The sequence below is a fragment of the Anomaloglossus baeobatrachus genome, chromosome 2 (genome assembly GCF_048569485.1).
Source record: "Anomaloglossus baeobatrachus isolate aAnoBae1 chromosome 2, aAnoBae1.hap1, whole genome shotgun sequence".
Taxonomy (NCBI): Eukaryota; Metazoa; Chordata; class Amphibia; order Anura; family Aromobatidae; genus Anomaloglossus; species Anomaloglossus baeobatrachus.
The window spans coordinates 561,308,978-561,328,982 of NC_134354.1; the positions used below are offsets into that span (position 1 = coordinate 561,308,978).

Sequence of the window (20,005 nt, forward strand, 5' to 3'; positions counted from 1 at the left end):
AATAATAATGCAGAGAGGATCAGTATGTAGTGAAATAGCTGAAAAGATACTGATGTGTACTGCTATATACTTTAAATACTAGGTGGCGACATACTATGGGTTTTCAAATTTTTACAATTAAGATATTATTTTTCTTTCACAGTATATTAGGACTTGCAAACCTTTTCATATGTCCATTAATGCTGATTAATATTGCCCGAGCCACAGGCAGGAAGAAGGAGAGACCAGGCTCATTAAAGTAGTAATGTATGTTTTCAGCTGGAAGCTGACTAGTCCAAGAGGCAGGTTCCCAGCAGCGTCTCTCTTCCCTCCTATGCTGACAGCACTCTCTTCTGTATCTGTGTGTTTAGGGAGCGGCCTGTCACTCTAGCTGAGAAGGGTGGAAAGAAGCCTCCGGTTAGCTACAACTTGAACTAGTCAGCTTAGTTGCATTTTCCCCGGCCAGCTTTTAATACCACGTTTTATCTAAACCACGTCAGCATTTTAGAGTAAAATATACCTAGGTCTTTGATTATTGCTGCCTGATTTTCTTTTAAGCTTTGCAAAAAAACAGGAAAACTCCCTCTGGAGCTGCAGATATGAAATGATTTCATCAATAATTAATGTGAGTGAAGACCGTATATGTACAGTGCTACACAAAATAATGGCTTTATATATATATATATATATATATATATATATATATATATATATATATATATATATATATATATATATATATATATATATATATATATATATATATATAATCTCTATCTAGCTATCGATCACCAGAATAAAAGGTTACTGTATCTTCTGGTGGTTCAGTGGCTAATCAGTAATAATGCTTACTTTTCTGAGTATTTTTTTTTTATATCTTGTGTATTTTTTTTCCCCTAAAAATCACATGCCTTCATGTTGAAATTGCTGACAAGTAGTAAAATAACTGATGTAATGCAACCCCATTTAAGGCCCCGTCACACTAAGCAACATCGCTAGCAACATCGCTGGTAACGAACAACTTTTGTGACGTTGCTAGCGATGTTGCTGTGTGTGACATCCAGCAACAACCTGGCCCCTGCTGTGAGGTCGTTGGTTGTTGCTGAATGTCCTGGGCCATTTTTTAGTTGTTGCTGTCCCGCTGTGAAGCACAGATCGCTGTGTGTGACAGCGAGACAGCAACAACTAATGTGCAGTGAGCAGGAGCCGGCTTCTGCTGAGGCTGGTAACCAATGTAAACATCGGGTAACCAAGAAGCCCTGTCCTTGGTTACCCGATATTTACCTTTGATACCAGCCTCCTCCGCTCTCACTGTCAGTGCCGGCTCCTGCTCTGTGCACATGTAGCTGCAGCACACATCAGGTAATTAACCCCATGTGTGCTGTAACTAGGAGAGCAGGGAGCCAGCGCTAAGCGGTGTGCGCTGCTCCCTGCTCTGTGCACATTTAGCTGCAGCACACATCGGGTTAATTAACCTGATGTGTGCTGTAACTAGGAGACTGGGGGCTGGTCACTGGTTGCTGGTGAGCTCACCAGCAACTCGTGTAGCCACGCTCCAGCGATCCCTGCCAGGTCAGGTTGCTGGTGGGATCGCTGGAGCGTCGCAGTGTGACAGCTCACCAGCAACCTCCTAGCAACTTACCAGCGATCCCTATCGTTGTTGGGATCGCTGGTAAGTTGCTTAGTGTGACTGGACCTTAAGTCAGGCATTTAAGAGTATGTCATATTTGTCAATCACATAGCTGGCACTTGATGGAAGCAGCCATCCCTGTTGGATACTTGCATCCTAATGAAGCACAGAAAACAATGATTTCAATGCTTGTACAGTAGTTTTTAAGTGGTCAAGTCACTTGAAATGTGCATTTAATGAATGGGCTGGTTGGCCTGCTTCTAATCAATTTTGTTTGTGGAGTGTATAACCTTAATTACATTACTCTCCACATGCTCTCTTTAAAGGTTCCTCTGAAGTGTGAAACCACAGATAACACTTAATGTTTTTTTTTTTAGTAAACATAAAACCTTCATTGTCTCCACAGGCAGCAGAAAGCGTCACCTTTATTGGACCTGACACTCATGCAATTCAAGCTATGGGAGATAAGATTGAAAGCAAGCTATTAGCCAAGAATGCAAAGGTCAACACCATCCCTGGCTTTGATGGGGTGGTCAAGGTGAGGAGAAACTTGTAGCCCCATTATTAATTCCTGTGGGGGCTTTACTGCTTTTGCAACCTTTTTTATTGCGTTCATTGCTGTTCGGATTCTTTCAAATCTCTCATAGAACCGTTTAAATTTTTCTTTTAGGCCTAAATATCCGGCATCTTTTCCTCAAAAAACTGAAAAGGAAATGTAAAAATTCTATAATGATTCCAGCTTTTTAACCCTTGCCCTTCTAAAGACATATCTAGTTTGACCTTCGAAGGGTGCGGGAGGCAGCTCAGTTGCCAAGGGCAAATGAGATGTACCCTGCCTTCTACCAACCATATTTTGGCTTAAATTACAGTTATAGCTGCGAGATTCTCAGCTTTAGGGTTCGCTCACATCTGCGCATAAATATGCTGAGTGCAATACGATAATAAAATGCATTGCACTCCCACCAATGTTAATCAATGAGTCAGTGCTGATCTGCAAGTTTTTCCTTCGCTAGAATCTTGCTGAGGAAAAAATTGCAGCATGCTGCGTATGGCCGCGTAAAACGTCCGAGACTCAACAGTGCAAGTCTATGGGTGCGATGAAGAAAACGCACGGCACACACCATACATATTTTGTGGAAAAATACCATTTTGTAGCATAAAAAAACTGTAAATGGTCCAGTAAATTACTGGAATAAAAGTTGCTGATAAAAAAAAAATTCATGTATGCATGCGAGACGAGAAAAAAATTGCACACTCGCATAACATGGAATACCAAATGGTTTACACTCAAACCAGTTTTCTGGATAAAAATCAGTGCAGTTTGTTTGGTTTTTTTTTTTAAACACCGATGTGAACGAACCCTTAGGCTAGGTTCGCACACTGCGTCTTTTTGACGCTGCGTTTTTGTGCGTTTTTGGCCGCTAAAAACGCACCTGCATCGAAAAAACGCATCAAAAAACGCATGCGTTTTTGCCGCGATTTGGTGGGTTTTTGGCTGCGTTTTGCTGCGTTTTTGATCTCTGCGTTTTGCTGCGTTTTTCAAATGCATTGCATGGGCGGAAAACGCAGAAAAACGCAGGAAAGAACTGACATGTCCATTTTTTTTTTTTTAACTCAAAAACGCAGGTAAAAAAAACAGATCTGTGCAGACAGCAAAAATGAAAACTCATAGACTTTGCTGGGGAAGCAAAGTCCTGCAGTTTTGAGGCCAAAAACGCACCCGAAAAAACGCGCAAAAACGCCACGAAAAACGCACTGTGCGCACATAGCCTTAAATTGAGCCCTGGATTGCTGCTATAGCTATGATCCAGGCTGAGATATAGCTTCTTAAAAGTAAGGGCGGTGGGCAGAGTGGTCCCTGAATAGAGAGAGATGATGTGTGAGCTTATTGTCCCTGTGAAAAACTGTTCTGATGCACAGTAAACGTAAAATAAAAAAAAATATATATTTTTTTTAATAAAAATGTGAATAAATCTTACAAAAAAAAAATGTAAATGGCCTTTTTCCAATCCCCAAATTATACCACCAGAAATTACATTTTGTCACACACAGAAAATAAGTACTCATTCACCCTCATCACTGAAGTTATGGCTCAGAAAATGGTGACGTAAACATCTTTTTGTTTAATAGTAGTTTATGTAGGTAGAAACTGATAGTGTATATTATATATATGTGTATATATATATGTGTGTGTGTGTGTGTATATGTATATGTGTATATAATAATAATAATAATAATTTTATTCATTTATATAGCGCTATTAATTCCACAGCGCTTTACATACATTTGCAACACTGTCCCCATTGGGGCTCACAATCTAGAGTCCCTATCTGTATGTCTTTGGAGTGTGGGAGGAAACCGGAGTACCCGGAGGAAACCCACGCAAACACGGGGAGAACATACAAACTCCTTGCAGATGGTGTCCTTGGTGGGATTTGAACCCAGGACCCCAGCGCTGCAAGGCTGCAGTGCTAACCATTGAGCCACCGTGCCGCCCTAAAAATGTGTATGTGTGTGTATATATACATATATTTAAGAAAAAAAAACCTACCTTCTCACCCCCTGTGGTAGGTTATTCGTCCTTCCTCATTCTTGGGTCCTCTAGCAGAGGCCTGGGAGTTTGAGGGTTCTGCGCAGGATCCTAGTTGTTCCCAGCACTGCGCTTTTCTGGACAGAGAGTTCAGATGTTGCTCCTGGAATCTGTTGCAGCCATTTTTCCAACTTAGGGGTCACTGCTCCAAGTGCTCCTATCACCACTGGAATTACTGTTACATATTTATGTATATAAATTTGGTATCTCATCACACTCACAGAATGTTAATATGTAAGTGTTTGTCAGCGTTGTGTTAAAAAAAAGAAGGTAATTAAGATAAATAAATAAAATCACTTTTTGACACACATTAATTTTGACACTTCGTGGCTAAAATTGTTTTTTTTATCCATAGACCAATGCAATGATAGGTCTAGTTTAAAAAAATGGTGTCACTCGTTGGTTCCTCTGCTCGAATACCGCCAGAGGCCCCCCCAAAGGCTCCCCAAATGTAATATGGTTGCCAAAGCAATGTTAGTGCTCAAAATCTCTTTACTCTCCTTCTGAGCCATTCTATTTGCTTAAGTATATGAAAACATATAGGACAATGCCATGCTTGATAGATTATGTAACAATAAAATAAAAATCTTTAGCTGCTTGCTTTTTTTATGAAAAGGTATGGGGCTAAAACATAGTTTACATGAGAAAAATTAATTATTCATTCATTCATTGCACTTTGACGCATCAGGTGCGTCACATAATCTAATGCAAACACAAGGAGCGCTATTTTGAGTTCTATAATGGGTGCACTATATAAAATTGTGTGATTTTACTGGTGACAATATACAAAAACCTAAAGAAAACTCTTTATGAAAATGTGAAAAATTGCTGCTAAACTTACCTAATATCCCCCCAAAGATACATGGATGAAAAATGACTTGCACATAAAGTAAACATAAGGGAGTTGTCAATAATTAAAGAGAATCTGTCAGCAGATGTTTGCTATTTATCCAAGAGCTGAATAATATAGGGCACAAGACCCTGATTACAAGCATTTAAGTGTTTTATCAGCAGGATATTATCAATGCCAGAGTACATCTCCCATGCAGAATGTATCAGCTAATTTGTGTAACTCTGCCCCAACCACTGATTAGCAGCCTGCTCACAATTAATATTGTACACAGGAAGCTGTCAGTCAGAGGTGTGGGCGGGTTATACATAGGCCAAAAGATTTAACTCTGCTACATCTATATTCGATAGCACAGGTACTCTATAAAAACTACACCAAGCAGCCCAGTAAGTGATACATCCCTGAAATCGAGCTGTTGTCACAGGACTTGTTACTTGACCTTAATCATAGGACTTGTTTTTACTTGTTGTCCGAAACGCGTAAGGTCCCTTATGCGTGTTCTCTCAAGTTTTGGATCCGTTGGATTTTTTAATAACTAATAAATTTTGATATTTTAATATACTGGATTGTGGTGCTGGGTCCACTCTTCACTTCTTTTCAGCTATATACCAGCATGGCTGGTCTGGCGGACCACGAGCATCTGCAAGTCCTGGAGCACAGTTGCCTATGGTAAGCTGAAGTCTCATTACCTTTTTTTTCTTACTATATTTTACAGTACCAACAAAAGCTGAGATTTCAGAAATCTCATACACAGTTATTTTTTTCCCCCTCACTGAATTTGAGAACTGCAACATATTTGAAATCTGCCATACATGCATTCTTTCGGCGCTTTTTTTCCCTGCATTTTTCACCCATAGACAGCAATGTGAAAGTGAAAAAGCTCTTCAAAAAACATAAACATGTTTGCAGCCTTTTCGCTGTTTTCTGCACAGCATTTTTGAAGTGGTGTTGGTAAATAAAATTAACTTTAATAAACATGTACTAATGATAAGCACACACGTAATCTGCACCCAAAAATTGCCAAAAAATGTGAGAAATGCCACAAAACGCTGCATGGCTAATGTGCTTTACAGTGTCCTAACTCTCCTCTGATGGCAGATGTTGGGATCCCAGATTCACTTCTTAGCTGCTCCCCCAGAGGTGAGAACAAAAGATTAACTTCTCACAAAACTATTGAGAGCTCAAACATGGGTAGGCCAAGCTTGTAGGCTGGGTTTCCATTTATCCTCTTGTTAAAATGGCATTTGTTGTCATCTAGGTTTTTTTTTTTCTACCACTTTTTAAGTCCTAACTGGTGAGCTGGATCAAAAAAAACAAAAGTTTTCTGATCTAGCTAAAGGCCCCGGTGCAACATCTGGTGTGCCAGATGAGAAGTAATTCTATAGAAAACTATAGGATCAGTTCCCATATCAATTTCCTTCTCTGTATTTGGATTATGCTGGAGGGAAAAATGACAGGTAAATGGAAACTAGGTCTTATCTGTAAGGGAGATTCTGAAGGAATGGCATTTTGACATTTCCATTCTGAAAGAGCAGACTGATTCTTTAGCCAACAACCTCCCTTTACACTCCCACCCAGGAGCAGTCATTGTGTTCTTTGAGAAAACTGTTGGCTGACACATCGGCCAGCAGCTTGTATCAGTGAAAACAATGTGATTGGCAGTCTGAAATCGGACTTGTGCTATCGACATCTCTCCTGGCATCAGTTGGCTAGCTTTCCCATGCACCTTAACCCAGACCTGGGCAAGGGGCGTCCCGCGGGCCACATCCGGCCCACCTACTGTCTGTGACCGGCCCGCCCATTAGATCAGAGTTAGAGACGTGGTGTCGCTTCTCCTGACGGGCACTAACTTTTCAAATGACACACGCGCACCGTACTGATGACATCAGGGTTGCGCATGTGTCACAGAGAAAGGTGCCGGGCAGGGAACAGAGGACAGATTCCTGCGTTCCGCTGATACACTGTGCGGAGCTTCAGGATCGGTCCTCTGTTCCCTGCCCGGCATCTTTCTCTGTGACACGTGCGCCCTGATGTCGGCAGTGCGGCACGCGTGTGTGTCATTTGAAAGGTTCCCGCCCGGCAGGAGAAGCGGCACAGCCGGTGTCTGTACAGAGAGAAGCAGCGGCGGGGGCCCGAACAAGAACAACAGCGGCTCAGCCAGGGCCCGTACAAGGGAAGAAGCAGCTCAGCGGGGGACCCGTACGGAGGTGCCTGAGGAGGGAGAGGTGAGTGGTGACTAATAACCTGAGGAGGGGAAAACGGGGGGTGGGGGTAACTGGTGACTAATATTAGGGTGTAGTGATGTAGTATATGGGAATGTAATGATGTAGTTTATTACAGGTGCAGTATATAGTGCTGTAATGTATTACAGGTGCAGTATATAGTTTATTACAGGTGCAGTATATAGTGATGTAATTTATTACAGGTGCAGTATATAGTGCTGTAATGTATTACAGGTGCAGTATATAGTTTATTACAGGTGCAGTATATAGTGATGTAATTTATTACAGGTGCAGTATATAGTGCTGTAATGTATTACAGGTGCAGTATATGGTGATGTAATTTATTACAGGTGCAGTATATAGTTTATTACAGGTGCAGTATATAGTGATGTAATTTATTACAGGTGCAGTATATAGTGATGTAATTTATTACAGGTGCAGTATATAGTGATGTAATTTATTACAGGTGCAGTATATAGTTTATTACAGGTGCAGTATATAGTGATGTAATTTATTACAGGTGCAGTATATAGTGATGTAATTTATTACAGGTGCAGTATATAGTTTATTACAGGTGCAGTATATAGTGATGTAGTTTATTACAGGGGCAGTATATTGTGATGGAATTTATTACAGGTGCAGTATATAGTGATGTAATTTATTACAGGTGCAGTATATAGTTTATTACAGGTGCAGTATATAGTTTATTACAGGTGCAGTATATAGTTTATTACAGGTGCAGTATATAGTGATGTAATTTATTACAGGTGCAGTATATAGTTTATTACAGGTGCAGTATATAGTGATGTAATTTATTACAGGTGCAGTATATAGTTTATTACAGGTGCAGTATATAGTGATGTAGTTTATTACAGGGGCAGTATATAGTGATGTAATTTATTACAGGTGCAGTATATAGTGATGTAGTTTATTACAGGTGCAGTATATAGTTTATTACAGGTGCAGTATATAGTGATGTAGTTTATTACAGGTGCAGTATATAGTGATGTAATTTATTACAGGTGCAGTATATAGTGATGTAATTTATTACAGGTGCAGTATATAGTGATGTAGTTTATTACAGGTGCAGTATATAGTTTATTACAGGGGCAGTATATTGTGATGGAATTTATTACAGGTGCAGTATATAGTGATGTAGTTTATTACAGGTGCAGTATATAGTTTATTACAGGTGCAGTATATAGTGATGTAGTTTATTACAGGTGCAGTATATAGTGATGTAGTTTATTACAGGTGCAGTATATAGTGATGTAATTTATTACAGGTGCAGTATATAGTGATGTAATTTATTACAGGTGCAGTATATAGTTTTACAGGGGCAGTATATAGTGATGTAATTTATTACAGGTGCAGTATATAGTGATGTAGTTTATTACAGGTGCAGTATATAGTTTATTACAGGTGCAGTATATAGTTTATTACAGGTGCAGTATATAGTTTATTACAGGTGCAGTATATAGTGATGTAGTTTATTACAGGTGCAGTATATAGTTTATTACAGGTGCAGTATATAGTGATGTAGTTTATTACAGGTGCAGTATATAGTTTATTACAGGTGCAGTATATAGTGATGTAGTTTATTACAGGTGCAGTATATAGTTTATTACAGGTGCAGTATATAGTGATGTAGTTTATTACAGGTGCAGTATATAGTTTATTACAGGGGCAGTATATAGTGATGTAATTTATTACAGGTGCAGTATATAGTGATGTAGTTTATTACAGGTGCAGTATATAGTTTATTACAGGTGCAGTATATAGTGATGTAGTTTATTACAGGTGCAGTATATAGTTTATTACAGGTGCAGTATATAGTTTATTACAGGTACAGTATATAGTGATGTAGTTTATTACAGGTGCAGTATATAGTTTATTACAGGTGCAGTATATAGTTTATTACAGGTGCAGTATATAGTGATGTAGTTTATTACAGGTGCAGTATATAGTGATGTAGTTTATTACAGGTGCAGTATATAGTGATGTAATTTATTACAGGTGCAGTATATAGTGATGTAGTTTATTACAGGTGCAGTATATAGTTTATTACAGGGGCAGTATATAGTGATGTAGTTTATTACAGGTGCAGTATATAGTTTATTACAGGTGCAGTATATAGTGATGTAATTTATTACAGGTGCAATATATAGTGATGTAGTTTATTACAGGTGCAGTATATAGTGATGTAATTTATTACAGGTGCAGTATATAGTGATGTAGATTATTACAGGTGCAGTATATAGTGATGTAGTTTATTACAGGTGCAGAATATAGTTTATTACAGGGGCAGTATATAGTGATGTAATTTATTACAGGTGCAGTATATAGTGATGTAGTTTATTACAGGTGCAGTATATAGTTTATTACAGGTGCAGTATATAGTGATGTAATTTATTACAGGTGCAATATATAGTGATGTAGTTTATTACAGGTGCAGTATATAGTGATGTAATTTATTACAGGTGCAGTATATAGTGATGTAATTTATTACAGGTGCAGTATATAGTGATGTAGTTTATTACAGGTGCAGTATATAGTGATGTAATTTATTACAGGTGCAGTATATAGTGATGTAGTTTATTACAGGTGCAGTATATAGTTTATTACAGGTGCAGTATATAGTGATGTAATTTATTACAGGTGCAGTATATAGTGATGTAGATTATTACAGGTGCAGTATATAGTGATGTAGTTTATTACAGGTGCAGAATATAGTTTATTACAGGGGCAGTATATAGTGATGTAATTTATTACAGGTGCAGTATATAGTGATGTAGTTTATTACAGGTGCAGTATATAGTTTATTACAGGTGCAGTATATAGTGATGTAGTTTATTACAGGTGCAGTATATAGTTTATTACAGGGGCAGTATATAGTGATGTAGTTTATTACAGGTGCAGAATATAGTTTATTACAGGGGCAGTATATAGTGATGTAATTTATTACAGGTGCAGTATATAGTGATGTAGTTTATTACAGGTGCAGTATATAGTTTATTACAGGGGCAGTATATAGTGATGTAATTTATTACAGGTGCAGTATATAGTGATGTAGTTTATTACAGGTGCAGTATATAGTTTATTACAGGGGCAGTATATAGTGATGTAATTTATTACAGGTGCAGTATATAGTGATGTAGTTTATTACAGGGGCAGTATATAGTGATGTAATTTATTACAGGTGTAGTATATAGTGATGTAGTTTATTACAGGGGCAGTATATAGTGATGTAGTTTATTACAGGTGCAGTATATAGTTTATTACAGGGGCAGTATATAGTGATGTAATTTATTACAGGTGCAGTATATAGTGATGTAGTTTATTACAGGTGCAGTATATAGTTTATTACAGGGGCAGTATATAGTGATGTAATTTATTACAGGTGCAGTATATAGTGATGTAGATTATTACAGGTGCAGTATATAGTTTATTACAGGGGCAGTATATAGTGATGTAATTTATTACAGGTGCAGTATATAGTGATGTAGTTTATTACAGGGGCAGTATATAGTGATGTAATTTATTACAGGTGTAGTATATAGTGATGTAGTTTATTACAGGGGCAGTATATAGTGATGTAATTTATTACAGGTGCAGTATATAGTGATGTAGATTATTACAGGTGCAGTATATAGTGATGTAATTTATTACAGGGGCAGTATATAGTGATGTAGATTATTACAGGGGCAGAATATAGTGATGTAATTTATTACAGGGGCAGTATATAGTGATGTGATTTATTACAGGTGCAGTATATAGTGATGTAATTTATTACAGGGGCAGTATATAGTGATGTAATTTATTACAGGGGCAGTATATAGTGATGTAATTTATTACAGGTGCAGTATATAGTGATGTAGTTTATTACAGGTGCAGTATATAGTTTATTACAGGTGCAGTATATAGTGATGTAATTTATTACAGGTGCAGTATATAGTGATGTAGATTATTACAGGTGCAGTATATAGTGATGTAGTTTATTACAGGTGCAGAATATAGTTTATTACAGGGGCAGTATATAGTGATGTAATTTATTACAGGTGCAGTATATAGTGATGTAGTTTATTACAGGTGCAGTATATAGTTTATTACAGGTGCAGTATATAGTGATGTAGTTTATTACAGGTGCAGTATATAGTTTATTACAGGGGCAGTATATAGTTTATTACAGGGGCAGTATATAGTGATGTAATTTATTACAGGTGCAGTATATAGTGATGTAGATTATTACAGGTGCAGTATATAGTTTATTACAGGGGCAGTATATAGTGATGTAATTTATTACAGGTGCAGTATATAGTGATGTAGTTTATTACAGGGGCAGTATATAGTGATGTAATTTATTACAGGTGTAGTATATAATGATGTAGTTTATTACAGGGGCAGTATATAGTGATGTAATTTATTACAGGTGCAGTATATAGTGATGTAGATTATTACAGGTGCAGTATATAGTGATGTAATTTATTACAGGGGCAGTATATAGTGATGTAGATTATTACAGGGGCAGAATATAGTGATGTAATTTATTACAGGGGCAGTATATAGTGATGTAATTTATTACAGGGGCAGTATATAGTGATGTAATTTATTACAGGTGCAGTATATAGTGATGTAATTTATTACAGGGGCAGTATATAGTGATGTAATTTATTACAGGGGCAGTATATAGTGATGTAATTTATTACAGGTGCAGTATATAGTGATGTAGTTTATTACAGGTGCAGTATATAGTTTATTACAGGTGCAGTATATAGTGATGTAATTTATTACAGGTGCAGTATATAGTGATGTAGATTATTACAGGTGCAGTATATAGTGATGTAGTTTATTACAGGTGCAGAATATAGTTTATTACAGGGGCAGTATATAGTGATGTAATTTATTACAGGTGCAGTATATGGTGATGTAGATTATTACAGGTGCAGTATATAGTGATGTAGTTTATTACAGGTGCAGAATATAGTTTATTACAGGGGCAGTATATAGTGATGTAATTTATTACAGGTGCAGTATATAGTGATGTAGTTTATTACAGGTGCAGTATATAGTTTATTACAGGTGCAGTATATAGTGATGTAGTTTATTACAGGTGCAGTATATAGTTTATTACAGGGGCAGTATATAGTGATGTAGTTTATTACAGGTGCAGAATATAGTTTATTACAGGGGCAGTATATAGTGATGTAATTTATTACAGGTGCAGTATATAGTGATGTAGTTTATTACAGGTGCAGTATATAGTTTATTACAGGGGCAGTATATAGTGATGTAATTTATTACAGGTGCAGTATATAGTGATGTAGTTTATTACAGGTGCAGTATATAGTTTATTACAGGGGCAGTATATAGTGATGTAATTTATTACAGGTGCAGTATATAGTGATGTAGATTATTACAGGTGCAGTATATAGTTTATTACAGGGGCAGTATATAGTGATGTAATTTATTACAGGTGCAGTATATAGTGATGTAGATTATTACAGGTGCAGTATATAGTTTATTACAGGGGCAGTATATAGTGATGTAATTTATTACAGGTGCAGTATATAGTGATGTAGTTTATTACAGGGGCAGTATATAGTGATGTAATTTATTACAGGTGTAGTATATAGTGATGTAGTTTATTACAGGGGCAGTATATAGTGATGTAATTTATTACAGGTGCAGTATATAGTGATGTAGATTATTACAGGGGCAGTATATAGTGATGTAATTTATTACAGGTGCAGTATATAGTGATGTAGATTATTACAGGTGCAGTATATAGTGATGTAATTTATTACAGGGGCAGTATATAGTGATGTAGATTATTACAGGGGCAGAATATAGTGATGTAATTTATTACAGGGGCAGTATATAGTGGTGTAATTTATTACAGGTGCAGTATATAGTGATGTAATTTATTACAGGGGCAGTATATAGTGATGTAATTTATTACAGGGGCAGTATATAGTGATGTAATTTATTACAGGTGCAGTATATAGTGATGTAGTTTATTACAGGGGCAGTATATAGTGATGTAATTTATTACAGGGGCAGTATATAGTGATGTAATTTATTACAGGGGCAGTATATAGTGATGTAATTTATTACAGGGGCAGTATATAGTGGTGTAATTTATTACAGGTGCAGTATATAGTTTATTACAGGTGCAGCATATAGTCATGTAATTTATTTACAATCACAAGTTCATTAAAGTTCATCATCTCATCATTAATTAATGATGTAATTAGGTCCTCCATATTGTCATTGAATCTTTGTATTGTTTAACTTACTGTTTGTTTATGAAGGGATAGTATATATACTGTATACAGTATTGGGTAGAATTTATTTATATTAGTCTAGCCCTCTAAAACCATCCCAAGTTCTCATGCGGCCCCATGGGAAAATTAATTGCCCACCCCTGCCTTAACCTGTCAATATCAATAGGCTCAGCCTACTTTAGTGCATGGGGCACACCTTGTGGGAAATCTTTTTGAAACCTCCCGCCCTCCTATTTCTCTAATATTTGTATGTGTGCTTTTAAAGAACAGTGAAGCCATTAATGCGATAATTGAGCAGAATGAAGCCAAGTTTAAATCTTCACACTTATCATTATATAAAAGATTTAAAATAAAATTATTTTAATTAAATACCATTCCTAAAAGATGAAATTGCCTTTGTGAGGGTGGCGACAGGGAATTTGCTTGCGGAATGTTTAACTACTTATTTTGTTTGCTTAAGCCATGATATTTACCATGCAACACTCATTTTGACTTTTTGTCTAATTTCCATGCCTGATTAATTTTGCACATCACTAAGAAATGAGCAGCTAATTGCAAATTAGGATTGTGTGTATATGATAATTCCTGTTTAATGTGGTTGTACTATTGCTAACTGTGTCAGGATTTGTGACATTTCTATTTTGTGTAAACTGCTGTAATTATCTTTTGGGCATCTGCCATAACTAAAGGTAACAAAGGAACGTCCTTGAATTATTTTTGTGTACTCATTTATTGTTCCTGAAAAGAAGTGTTTAACTAGGATTATCCATCCACTTCATGAATAATCTTCCCAAAAATGTAAAATTCTGGATATATTGGGTATATGCAGGATTTTTTAAGGTATTGCCTTTCTCATAATTCAAGTGATTTTCTCTGCTCTTGCAGTCTGGCCATAGCTCATCCCATAAATTACCTTCCTTTTTTTCCCCCACTACTAGACAACCTCTTATTAATGGGACAAGGAATAACACCCAATACATACCTGACTGGTGCTGCTCCTCTGTACTTAGTGGATCTGCTTTCCCCAACAATACCCTAGCATCAACATCCAACAGGGTCATCAGAAGAGTGTTGAAACAGTAGATTATCTGCTTCTGGGTTCATATTTTGTTAGATCTTAAGCTAAGGCTGCTTTCATACATCCGTTTTTTGCAGTTCGGCTCAATCTGGCTCAAAAACCTATGCAACAGATGCAGTGGAAAAAACGGATCCGTTGCATAAGTTTTTCCATACGGCCCGTCCATTTTTGATGGATGCGGCTTGATACTGAGCATGCGCAGTTCAAAAAACTGCATCCGGCGGCCGGATGCGGTTTTTGCCGCAGGACGCCGCATCCGGCGGCTATAGGCTTGCATTGTAAATCGCGCCGGATCCGGCGCGATGCGTTTTTTTTCGCCGCACAAAAAACGTGCCAGGCAGCGTTCCATCCGGCCACCGCATGGGCTAAATATGCCGCATCTGCCAAAAAACGGACGCAACGCACGGCCATGCGGCACAATACGGCGCTAATGCAAGTTTATGCGGGAAAAACGCAACTGGCGGTAAAAAAAATGGGTTGCGTTTTCTCTGCAAAGCGCCGTATTGTGCCGCTCAGCAAAAACCGGATGTGTGAAAGCAGCCTAAGTGGCAATGTTGCAGCCAATCAGTGGTCACTGACTGGCTGCAGGCCGACATGCATGATACCTCTGCTGGATGTTGATGGCAGGAGGATGCAGAACAGAGTATGGAGTAGCAGCACTGGCCCAAGGGGTAATTATTATTATTTTTTTTTCTTTATTTCAATTTTTATGGACTTACCAATAAGTGGTTTTCCATTAGTGGATCACCCCTGTAAATAATGCTGTAATTATATAATTGTGACCGTTTAACTAGTGCTATATTAAAAATGTAATTCAAACAATTCCCTTAAATTAAGTTGACGATACATACTGTAATGTGTGTGTGTGTGTGTGTGTGTGTGTATAACAGTCATGGCGAATCTTTCACAGGTCGAGTGCCCAAACTGTAGCCCTAAACCCAATTTTTTTTGCGAAGTGCCAACATGGCAATTCAACCAATTCTAGAATTGATTTTAAACTTACCTTGGCAGTCTTTTCTTCAGCAGGGGGGCATCAAGCTTATGCGTGCTTACCACACATTGAAGCTCAGCCACTCCCACTGCCCTTTCCAGACACAGCAGTTGGATTAATCTTTCTGGAAAAAAATGCAGAATATTAGACAGACAGATTTTAGCATGGAATGCAATCAGATTTCTCCCTGTAATCCGCATCTACATTTCAAAGTCAAATCCCATAAAGACATACGAGTTGCTCCCCTCCCCCTTCATTACATAGTTATGTCCCTCTTCTTGGGCCACTTCCTGATAAACGTGCCCCATCATGATATATATTTCCTGCATTCTGGTATATTTGTCCCCATCATGGCCCCATCCTGGTAATCGTACCCCATCCTGGCATGTTCCCTTATCCTAGCATGTACCCCATCCTGGTAAATGTCTTCCATAATGGTAAATGTACTCCATTCTGGTAAATGTCCTCCATCATGGTAAATGTACACATGTTCTCCATCCCGGCATGTTCCCCCATCAAGGTAAATGTACCTCATCCTGGTAAATGTACTCCGTCTTGGTAAATGTTCCACATCCTGGTAAATGCACCCCATCTTGGCATGTACCCCCGTCCTTGCAAATGTACCCCTTCTTGATTTCTTCCCCCATACTGGCATGTTCCTCCATCCTGATATGTTCTCCCATCCTTGTAAATGTGCCCCGTCCTAGCAAATGTACCTCATCCTGGTATGTCCCCCCCCCCCTTCTCCAGGCACAGCCGCACACAGTTTAAAAAAAACAAAAAACTGTCACCTTCCAACAAACGCTCCACCACTGCGCGCTACTGGGCCCTCAGTTCCCGTGCGGCCATAAGGTGTCCAGTGCGGCTGGATGAGGCGACAGCGTGCGTAGCATAGGTTCGCCATCACTGGTATATAATATACATTACAGTCGCTGCAATCAATCTGCAGGAACATCCAACAGTTTGTTTTGTGCGTGTGCGTGTATGTGTGTGTGTGTGTATGTGTGTGTGTGTGTGTGTGTGTATGTATGTACGTATGTGTATATATATATATATATATATATATATATATATATATATATATATACTACAGTTCAAAAGATTGGGGTCACCCAGACAATTTTGTCTTTTCCATGAAAAGTCATTCTTTTATTTATCGAATGAGTTGCATAGTGATAGAAAATATAGTCCAGACATTGACTAGGTTAGAAATAATGATTTTTACTTGAAATAATAATTTTCCCCTTCAAACCTTGCTTTCGTCAAGCAATGCTCCCATTGCAGCAAATACAGCTTTGCAGACCTTTGGCACTCTAGCTGTTAATTTGATGAGGTAATCTGGAGATATTTCACCCCATACTTCCAGAAGCCGCTCCCACAAGTTTAATTGGCTTGATGTGCACTTTTTGAGTACCATACGGTCAAGCTGCTCCCACAAGAGCTCAATAGGGTTGAATGCATAATTTGGAGGTGTGCTTTGGGTCATTGTCCTGTTGTAGAATGAAATTGGCTCCAATCAAGTGGTGTCCACAGTATATGGCATGGCGTTGCAAAATGGAGTGATAGCCTTCCTTAAAATACCTTTTACCTTGAACAAATCTCCCACTTTACCAGCACCAAAGCAACCCCAGACCATCACATTACCTTGACCATGCTTGACAGATGGCGTCAGGCACTCTTCCAGCATCTTTTCAGTTGTTTTGCATCTCACACATGTTCTTCTGTGTGATCCAAATACCTCAAACTTTAATTCGTCTGTCTATAACACTTTTTTCCAATCTTCCTCTGTCCAATGTCGGTGTTCTTTTGCCCATATTAATCTTTTTCCTTTTATTAGCCAGTCTCAGATATGGGTTTTTCTTTGCCACTCTGCCATGAAGGCCAGCATCCTGGAGTCGCCTCTTCACTGTAAACGTTGACACTGGCGTTTTGCGGGTACTATTTAATGAAGCTGCCAGTTAAGGACCTGTGAGGCGTCGATTTCCCAAATTAGAGACTCTAATGTACTTGTCTTGTTGCTCAGTTGTGCAGAGGGCCTCCCACTTCGCTTTCTACTTTGGTTAGAGCCTGTTTGTGTTCTCCTCTAAAGGGAGTAGTACACACCTTTGTAGGAAATCTTTAGTTTCTTGGCAATTTCTCACATGGAATATCCTTCATTTCTAAGAATACACTGACAAGTTTCATATGAAAGTTCTCTTTTTCTGGCCATTTTGAGAGTTAAATGGAACCAACAAATGTAATGCTCCAGATTCTCAACTAGCTCAAAGGAAGGTTTGTTTATAGCTTCTCTAATCAGCAATAATATCATAATGTATAGTATTTCTGTTTAATGTTTGCTTCATTGAAGAAAAATGTGCTTTCCTTTCAAAAATAAGGAAATATCTACTGTAAGTGACTCTAAACTTTCGAACTGCAGCGTGTGTGTGTGTGTGTGTGTGTGTGTATGTATGTATGTATGTATATGTATGTGTATATATATATATATATATATATATATATATATATATATATATATATATATATATATATATATATATATATAATATACACACACACAGTGGAACCTTGGTTAATGAGAACAATCCGTTCTGGGAGTGTGCTTGTTAACCAAGTTAAGAAATCATTGCAGTGCAGACAGTTCGTTCCATAACTTGTTAATTGTCCCATCCTGGTCCCCTATTTTGCCATTTCACACACATACAAACACGTACAAATACGCACAAGCACACACAAATTCGCACACACATAATATGCTCACCTTATCTTCCGTTCCATCGCCGGCCTCCTGGATCTTGCAGTTCACCGGTACAGGATGTGTATCGAGTAAACATCATAACGAGGGAGGACCTTCTGCTGCCAGAGCGCTGACGTCAAAGGCAGGAGCTGCTTGCCTCTGATTGGTCAGCGCGCTGCCTTTGAGTAGTGGCTGACAGCGGAAGTTCCTCCCTCATCGCGATGGTTACCGATACACATCCTGTAGTGGCGAACTACAAGAATCGTGAGGCCGGCGATGGAACGGAACGTAAGGTGAGCAAAACACGTGTGTGTTTGTGCGGACCGTAAGAGCGGGTCAGAGTGCGGTGGATGTATGGAACCGGAAGTGTGTGCGATGAGTATTTTGCTCGTACGGCAAAGCTTGCTCGTAAAGGAAGTTACAGATTTACAGCAAGCTTTGCTTATTAAGCGTAATACTCGCTAACTGGGTTACTCGCTAACCGAGGTTCATATGTATATATATATATATATATATATATATATATATATACATATATATATATATATATATATATATATATATATATATATATATATATATATATATATATATATATATATGAACCTCGGTTAGCGAGTAACCCAGTTAGCGAGTATTACGCTTAATAAGCAAAGCTTGCTGTAAATCTGTAACTTCCTTTACGATATATATATATATATATATATATGTATATATATATATATATATATATATATATATATATATATATATATATATATATATATATATATATATATATATATATACATATATATATATATATATATATATATACATATATACATACACACATACATACATACACACATACACACACACACACAGCGCCTTTGCGAAAGTATTCGACCCCCTGGAATTTTTCAACCTTTTCCCACTTTTCAGGCTTGAAAAATAAAGATTAAAATTTCAATGTTATAGTAAAGAATCAACAACAAGTGGGACACAATTGTGAAGGTGAACAATATTTAATGCTTATTTAAAATTTTTGTAAAAAATAAATTCAAATTGTCTCTCCAGGAAAGGAGACAAACTCTAGCGCCATCTTTTGGAAGTAGCAATCCTAAAAGTCAAAAGTGGCCTTCTAACAAGCCTTTTCTTATGACCTAGGATATATGCCAGATCAGAATCCCAAATTGCAGACACGGTGTTTCGGGGTGATTGCCCCTCGTCAGTGCAGTGTATGGGTAACTGATCTGGCCTATGTGAAGCTAATGGGGGACCACGGGGGAAGACTATTTTCCTTATGGAGACCTGACAAACCAGTCTGGTTGTCGGTGGTAAGGGTACTTATAGCTGCAATGCCCCTAAAAAATAAAAAAACCTGAAAATTGGGGCGTGCAATATTATTCGGCCCCTTTACTTTCAGTGCAGCAAACTCACTCCAGAAGTTCATTAAGGATCCCTGAATGATCCAATGTTGTCCTAAATGACTGATAATGATAAATATAAGCCACCTGTGTGTACTAAAGTCTCCATATAAATTCACCTGCTCTGTGATAATCTAAGTGTTCTGTTTAAAGCATAGAGCGCATCATGAAGACCAAGGAACACAAGCAGGTACGTGATACTGTTTTAGAGATGTTTAAAGCCGGATTTGGTTGGAAA

The 20,005-nt window shown here is 37.9% G+C and overlaps 1 protein-coding gene across 1 annotated transcript in view; it reads left to right on the plus strand.

Annotated features, from left to right (window-relative positions):
- PCCA (propionyl-CoA carboxylase subunit alpha) overlaps positions 1 to 20,005 on the plus strand; it is a 926,251-nt gene that overhangs the window by 266,139 nt on the left and 640,107 nt on the right. Inside the window, exon 7 of the mRNA XM_075336705.1 lies at positions 2,016 to 2,147. Within this exon, the coding sequence (XP_075192820.1) occupies positions 2,016 to 2,147 (132 nt within the window). The remainder of the gene's footprint in view (positions 1 to 2,015; positions 2,148 to 20,005) is intronic.